Genomic DNA, 8,105 nt, shown 5'->3' with positions numbered 1-8,105 from the left:
CTTAAAATCCTACAATGATATTCAGGCATATGTTAAATTTTATATTTTTTGGCTTTGGGGAGGTTAAAAGTGTTCTTATTCATAAAACGCAAGTATTGTATTAAGTTTTGCTGGCAGAATTAGACTTTTTAAATAATCATTGAATTTAAGCAGTATAAACAATAAGGGTAAATCGTTGCAAAAATGTTGCCAGATAATGCACAGTATGATATGGTATAACTGGTTAAAAGATACATTTGTATACCTACTACAGTAGGACTGACAAACGGAACAACAGCGACACCCTTAGGTCACTGCATAGAATCACATTGTACACATACCCCGGCTTGTTTTCCAAAACATTCTAACTAAAACAGCAGAATGTAAACTCTATATTCTACATATGTGTGTGCCTTATAATACAGATCTCGCACACGAACACAATTTCCATCACTGACTAAACCAACCAATGCACCCTGTGGAATGTTGTGGTGGTAAGTTAGCTACTCTTGTAAGTGTGTTGCAGTGAGATGAAGGGTGTCGAGACTGGAGGTGAACTTTGCTAGCCAGATGCTAACAGTCGCAGCAGCGCAGCAAGTCGCGATAACGCCAGTCACTGTTGTATGACATTTATTACTGCAGTTAAAACATGTTCTAAGACAAACAGCTTTTGGGACACGACCAACGTCGGGACATTAACAACAGAAGAAAGCCAGACTAAGTTAAATAACTTAACGTTACTAGTGAGTTCACTAACGTTAGCTAGCTGAAGAGCATTGCTAGAAAGTTCTGTATTCAGCCTGGCAATATTAGTGTCTAACGTTACTACCATTAGACTCTTAAGAAACGTTCGCAGATTGTCACAGTAAATACTAGCTGAACATGAAGCTGGCACGTGTGACTATCACCTCCATCACTCCTTAACGCACTCCAAAGGCAGGTAAGAGAAGCTGGCATGCTACATTTAGCTAGCTAGCTAGCTAGTCAAGTAGTGTAAGTTAACGTTATCTGGCCGAGTAAAGCTCATGGATCTCTCTGGCGAAGCTTCGGTTTCAAAGTTCTTCAAAGTACTTCAAAGTACCGTTAGCGGCATGTGTCGCTGTATCTGCCTTGGAAGTAGCCTGTCCTCCTGAGAGGCTGATGTCATACTACCTACTCTGACAACTAGCTAATTGGCTAAACTAGCTTGCTGCTACAGGCTTCATAGAGACTTTGCAAACGACCGTATTGTTTTGAAATGTGACTCATGGCTGCCATCTGATTTTTAGTAACGTTGGCTAAAATTAACTAGCTTCAAGACGGCAACACCGGGGGAGAAACTGGACTCCGCATCCAGGTCAAAGATGGAGTTCGCATCGGTGAGTGCACCTGTAGGCTACTGCCACTGTTTATTGTGGTCATCATACAGTCCGTGTAGGCTACTCAGTCTGTCAGTTAGAGCAGTTTTGGTATTTATATCGATGGTGTTTCTCAAACAGTTGTACTTTGGAGTACTGCAGGGGGTACGTGAGATTACTTTTTTTTTTTTTCATAATATCAATCATGCATTATAATTTCTAAAGTAATCATACACTATAATCATGAGTCAATTTAGTGATTCTAAACATCTGAAATGTAGCATTTATATTACATATTTTAATATTGTGTTACACATTTTCACCTTTAACCATTTGACTGTCCAACTAAGCTACCAGTTGTTGATTAATGATTGAAAATGGCTCAGCAGTTACAACTACATGTCTACATTGCGCACAATGGCCTAATACATCTATAGACATTTAAGGGATAACTACCATGGTATAAACAGTGTGGCAAAATCTCTGACAGTGGAAAGACAAAATCAGCTGCCTTTTAGCTGGTTGCTAATTACATTATTAGTGAGTTTCCTATCCAGAACAACATGACTTATCTTCTGCCCATTGTAATGAGAAAGCCATGTGCTTTATTTTGAAATGGCTGCTGTAGATTTAGTGAAAGTGCCTGAAACCACCTAACACACACACACACTTCATGACTCATGCTGTTTGACAAAGATGCAATTTAGCAGTGAGCTTTGCAGAGGGGGGAGGAATACAGATGTGTGAGTGCATCTCTGAAAGATGAAGATAGGATCCCATAGAAAAACGCCGGCTGGATTAAGCTTCTTATTTGGCTGTAAAACGGGGGGAGGGAGCACGAGAAGCAGCAGAAAGCCATTGTGGGTTGGCGGGAGAGAGAGAGAGAGAGAGAGAGAGAGAGATGGGGGTGAGGAAGGTTTGTTTGAGAGATGGACGTTTATTTTATAATATGTAATAGCAGCATCACAGAGAGAGGGAGGTGAAAGAGGGCAAAATGCAGGAAAAACAGGATTGTCAGAGCCGAGCCCCAGGCAGGAAGGTAGGAGTGTGTGTTTGTGCGTAATGTGTGCATTAAAGTGGTGTGTGTGTGTGTGTGTGTGTGTGTGTGTGTGTGTGTGTGTGTGTGTGTGTGTGTGTGTGTGTGTGTGTGTGTGTGTGTGTGTGTGTATGTATAAGCTACATATAGTATGTATTGAATGTTGTGTGTGCTGCTTATGTATGGTGCAGACATTTTATTTTGTATTTGTTGCTATAATTGTGGTTATTGCCTTATTATAAGCATTTTCTTTTCTCTTTTTTTCTGTGTAACTGTTCAGATGCAGCGAAATTTAGTGTCTGTCTGTTCATGTTTGTCTATGAGGCATGTACTGTAAGCACAAATAATATTGAGTCTCAGTTTAATTCTACCCAACAGAGTGTGTGTGTGTGTGTGTGTGTGTGTGTGTGTGTGTGTGTGTGTGTGTGTGTGTGTGTGTGTGCGCCCGTGCACATGCGCTTGCGTGTTTGTGCGTGTGTGGACTGTCTCTGCACATCTCCATCATCTTCACTCTGTGGGAACCTGGCCTCTGCTCTGAGCTACAGGCTTGTTTTTTTGTAACGGAAATGTCATACAAGCATATTTATGTTAAAATGAAAGTCCTTTATATGTATATAAGATAATGTTCATTATTTGGTGGCACATTTTTGTTGTGTCAGGATTTGTTAATGCAGATATTTGTTTGGGTAATATCTTCCTGCCCTTTTCGAGAGAATCTGTGGCATTCAACAAGAGGTGATCAATGCCGAGAAAGATGTTGAATGGTACATTTCCACATCATGCTTTTTACACTGTGACTAATCCCTTCTCCTTCTCCCCTGGTCTACTCTCTGTCTGCCATTTCTTTCTCTCGTCACTTCTCTCCCTTATGTCCTCCTCTCTTTGCCATTCCCCCATCCTCTCTTTCTTTCCATGCCTCTGCCATCGTCCTCAGGCTCATCCAGCTCTCAAAGCCTTTTTGTGTGGCTCTCTCAGCGGCACCTGCTCTACACTACTCTTCCAGCCTTTGGATCTGGTCAAGACACGGCTGCAGACCCTACAGAACAATGCCAAACTGGGGTGTGTGCGTGTGTGTGTGTGCACATAACACAGACACATCTCATGTGTACGAACATGGAAACACACCCACTACACATTTCGCCTCCATATGCCATTAGACGCATGTACATCAGCATGTCCCCCTTTCTTTTGCTCTGCTTTTGTTTTTTCTCTCTCTGACTTACTGAGTTACTCACACACGCAACATGCTCTCCAGACACAAAACAACACATAGATACACAGCATGGCAGGACACAATTTGCAAGCAGTGCCAGCCTGAATCTGCTGTTATGACCCATATAGGGCAATTAGTCACACCAGCACTATGTAATCATACTGTCAGGCCGTTAGGTTAAAATTGCCCCGACTGAAAACAGGACCAGGAGATGGTAATGGCTAAAAGTGGAATTTCATTTTAAACAACAATCCACAGGTGGAGGCCTTAGTACCAATTTCCAAGTTAATTATTGTTCTATGGTTTATTGTTCACACTATGAAAATCCAAACTGGTTATCTTTTGTCTGTCTTTGTCTGTCTGTCTTTGACCTTCGAATGTGTCTGTGACCCTTACTAAATTTCATCCTGCAGTGCACCAAAGGTGGGGATGTTCAACGTTTTAATCAACGTTATCAGGACAGAGAATTTCTTCGGTCTGTGGAAGGGAGTTTCACCAGTGAGTTAGTGAACTTGTTTATCTTTTTCAACATTTACAAGAGTTCCTGCAGTTATTTTGCCTGTTGTTGCATGTATGTACAGTATGTAGTCAGTAGGGGGTGAGGGTGTTTGTTCTCCAGCACCAATCCACGTACACTCTTTCTGTCTTTCAGCTTACATAAGCATTACACCTCTGTCTCTGTCTAGCTCTAAGAACCAGACACACACTCTGTTTTGTTTTGTTGGTGTTGTCTTTTTAGCTAAAGCCACCTTTAACACCGTCACATTAAGCAAATATGAGAAAGGTTTAACACTTCCGTTTCTCTTTGGCAGTCATTTGTGCGCTGCATCCCTGGGGTGGGCATCTACTTCAGCACCTTCTACTCCCTAAAGCAGCACTACTTCCTAGAGCGGGCACCCAACGCTGGCGAGGCTGTTCTGCTTGGAGCGGGTGCCAGAACTGTTGCTGGCGTCTGCATGCTGCCATTCACAGTCATCAAGACACGCTTTGAGGTGAGCAGCAGTTTCTTTACATACTGAGCAACATCAGAGCCAAAAGTTGCGTTAGACTTTCTTGCTGTCGTCATTTTGTAAAAATTCTGTCATAATCAATTAATACTAGGGGTGGGAATCACCAGAGGCCTCACGATACGATATCATCCCGATACTTATGTCACGATGCGATATTATTGCGATTTTAAACATATTGCAATATTCTGCGATATATTGCAATGTATTACCGTTTTTTCCAACTTCAGATTTTTACCAATTTCAAATGATGTCCCCAAAAGGACAATTTTGTCAACATCTGTTTTTTCTAAAAAGATCCATTTCTCTGTTTGTTCATCTCACTTCAATTGCATTGCGGCAAAATGGGATTGTGAAGCAGACAAACTGACCAACACATATAGAATAAAAGATCGATACTTGGCATCTGTGTATCGATACAGTATTGCCACGAAAAATATTGCGATACTATGCTGTATCGATTTTTTCCCCCACCCCTAATTAATACCCGTCATTTTCATTTTTTTAATAAGACATATTTCATTTGTGATTGACATAATTTCATTTTACATTAGCAGCTGCTGTCTAATAAACATTATAAGTATAACTTGCTTGTCCTTCATCCTCCACCGCATCAATCCCTTTTCACCTTGTTTATTATCGCTATCACAATTATTGGGCTTTTTAGAGACTCTTTGGACACTCAGCTGCCGTGACATTTTGCAGTTTGATGGCTAAAGCCAGCCTGACAGTTATGGTAGATCGCCCTCAGTATTCTCATCTGTCAAAATGACAAGCAGCCTTCAGATTTTTCCGTCGCTGTCAACCATGAAGTAACTGTGAGACATTGTACCCAATGAATGACTATAACACCTAGGATCCATAAATGAATTACCAAAGTCCACAACTCATAGTCTACAGCGGCCGTCTGTATCACTGCTGTAAAAAAAAAAAAATTAGTGACCTTTTCCTTGTTCATATGTTGTTTCAGAGTGGCTGTTACAACTATGTGAGTGTGGCAGGGGCTCTGAGGAGTGTGTATGAGACGGAGGGAATCAGGGCCCTGTTCTCAGGGCTGACTGCCACGCTGCTCCGAGATGCTCCGTTCTCCGGCATCTACGTCATGTTCTACAGCCAGGCCAAGAAGGCGATGCCTCAAGGTGAGAGCCACACTGCATCAGCAAATTAAAATGGAGGTCATTAAAATGTGAAGCAATATTTTCTATAGACGTTATGGGCAGCAAGAAAATCAGTTAAGTGTATAATGAAAGGTTTAGTGCTTTTTGAATATTTGGCCTCCAAAGGTGGCTTTTACCTGCTTGTACTGTATGCCTTAAACCTTAAGGATTTTTGATGCCCCCAGATGGCCAACAACATAAAGTGCATTTACATCCACCTGTTTTTATGCGCATTTTCAATAAATTAATTTTAAAAAATTGAGCAGAAACACCAGAAATTCTATTATTTCTTTTTATAACGCCAAAAAGGTTTAGCTGAGGTGAAAAAGTTGGTGTATCGATAAAAATGCTTAAAACTAAATCCTAATGTACATGAATGGCACTTGTCACTGGAGAGACGAAAAATTGTGGCAAATGTGGCAAAACATCAGAGATCTGTGAGGACTGACATGGACATGGGAACATTTCTCAAATACATTAAAATAAATTCAATATTGTGTTTTTCACACAGTTTTCCATTGTTTGAGATTTGACTGGAGCCATCTCATCACGCCCTCTACCTCTGCAATTTTTTAATGGCACCTGACATGAGAATAAGCGTCACCAGCTGTTTATCTGAATGTGCCCAACTCCTAATATTTGCATAGCAGTAGTGGATGGGCACCCACATTATTTAGCATTTCCACTCTCAAACATGCTCTTCTACTTTCTCCTGATACCTGGTTTCTCTTCTCTCAGAGGTAACTTCGTCGCCCTATGCTCCGCTGGTGAACTTTAGCTGTGGGGTGGTGGCAGGTGTCATGGCGTCGCTGGCCACACAGCCAGCGGATGTCGTGAAGACCCATATTCAAATCAGCCCATCCCACTGGAGCACAAGAGATGCTGTCCGCTACATCTACATGGTGTGTGCTCATTTAATCACAGCTGTCAGTTTTTCTCTTGCTGCATGCGCACGCCATTTTTGGGGAGAAGCAGCTCATTCTTGCTGGCTAGGGTGTAGCATGGCAACTACATCCGTAACATTTCATTCAGAACTTTCCTGCTCTGTCCTCTTCCCCCAGGAGCACGGCATGGGCGGGTTTTTCCGTGGGGCTGTACCCAGGTCTCTGAGACGCACTCTGATGGCTGCCATGGCTTGGACTGTCTACGAACAGCTGATGGCAAGAATGGGCCTCAAATCCTGAAGAGCACAAGGGGTTGAGCCACAATAATGAAATATGAGGGGATTAGGATGTACATTTGCTTCTCACTGAAAGCCCCATGAAAGAAGAAAAGGGAGCCGACGAGCTGTGAACCAGCACTACCAAGATTTTGAGACCAGGTGGATAAATGTAAAAGTGTGTGTGTGTGTGTGTGTGTGTGTGTGTGTGTGTGTGTGTGTGTGTGTGTGTGTGTAGTCAGTAGTCTGTGAGGGTGTTTGTTCTCCAGCACCAATCCGCGTACAGTCTTTCTGTCTTTCAGCTTACATAAGCATTACCTCTCTGTCTAGCTCTAAGAACCAGACACACACTCTGTTTTGTTTTGTTGGTGTTGTCTTTTTAGCTAAAGCCGCCTTTAACACCGTCACATTAAGCAAATATGAGAAAGGTTTAACACTTCCGTATGTGTGTGTGTGTTATTGAAATGTTTATGAAAATGTGCCAGTTTGTGTCTGTAAGTCTATAGTGACACTCCCTGCGGTGAAGTGAACTTACTCCTCCTGTGACTGTTTATGTTTGGACATCCTGAGGTCTGGCTGCCGAGGGTATGTGACTGTGCTGGGCAGCATTGTTTCCTTTGACAAGGTATTTCAAAATGCTGTCAATACAAACGGGACTCTCAGCGAGCTGGTGTTCCGTACATCTGCTGAGGTAACCAAAAGCAAAGCACTGCAGCAAAAGAAACTCTGGCTTCTGCCATATTTACAAAACTTGCCTAAGATTGAGCAATGCTTCTTACTTGCCAATAACAAGCATACTTTATCTGCTTCTATATCTAATTTGTTGCAGGCTCAGACAATCACAAGTACTCACACAGCTGCATTATGGGAAGAAAGTCCTAAGAAAGCCTTTGTTGCCACTGCCATGCATTTTGTGACTCAGCATATTGAAACCAGATGTGCTTTTTAAAGGTCCCATGGCACGAAAATTTCACTTTATGAGATTTTTTAACATTAATATGAGTTCCCCCAACCTGCCTATGGTCCCCCAGTGGCTAGAAATGGCGATAGGTGTAAACCGAGCCCTGGGTATCCTGCTCTGCCTTTGAGAAAATGAAAGCTCAGATGAGCCGTTTTGGAATCTGCTTGTTATGAGGTCATAAGGAGCAAGGTTACCTCCCCTTTCTCTGCTTTGCCCGCCCAGAGAATTTGGCCAACCCATGAGAGAGAGACATCAT

At 42.2% G+C, this 8,105-nt stretch overlaps 1 protein-coding gene across 4 annotated transcripts; it reads left to right on the top strand.

Moving 5' to 3' along the window:
• Nucleotides 1–289: 289 nt before the first annotated feature.
• Nucleotides 290–7,722, top strand: slc25a38b (solute carrier family 25 member 38b). Of its 4 annotated transcripts, none has more exons than XM_028564338.1 (8): nt 290–473; nt 1,271–1,337; nt 3,287–3,411; nt 3,979–4,063; nt 4,378–4,557; nt 5,543–5,711; nt 6,468–6,631; nt 6,791–7,722. In XM_028564338.1, the coding sequence occupies exons 1-8, from the start codon at nt 463–465 to the stop codon at nt 6,911–6,913; spliced, it is 924 nt and encodes a 307-aa protein (XP_028420139.1). In that variant the 5' UTR covers nt 290–462; the 3' UTR covers nt 6,914–7,722. The 4 variants fall into 4 exon arrangements, with proteins under 4 accessions (XP_028420139.1, XP_028420155.1, XP_028420147.1 ...); XM_028564354.1 differs by having other exon boundaries at nt 1,248–1,337; XM_028564346.1 differs by having other exon boundaries at nt 290–919; nt 1,248–1,337.
• The last annotated feature ends 383 nt before the right edge of the window (nt 7,723–8,105 follow it).

Source organism: Perca flavescens, chromosome 2, assembly GCF_004354835.1.
Source record: "Perca flavescens isolate YP-PL-M2 chromosome 2, PFLA_1.0, whole genome shotgun sequence".
In the NCBI taxonomy this organism is placed as follows: Eukaryota; Metazoa; Chordata; class Actinopteri; order Perciformes; family Percidae; genus Perca; species Perca flavescens.
The sequence above is the reverse complement of the archived record's forward strand: the minus strand, read 5'-3'. Positions and strand labels throughout refer to the sequence as shown.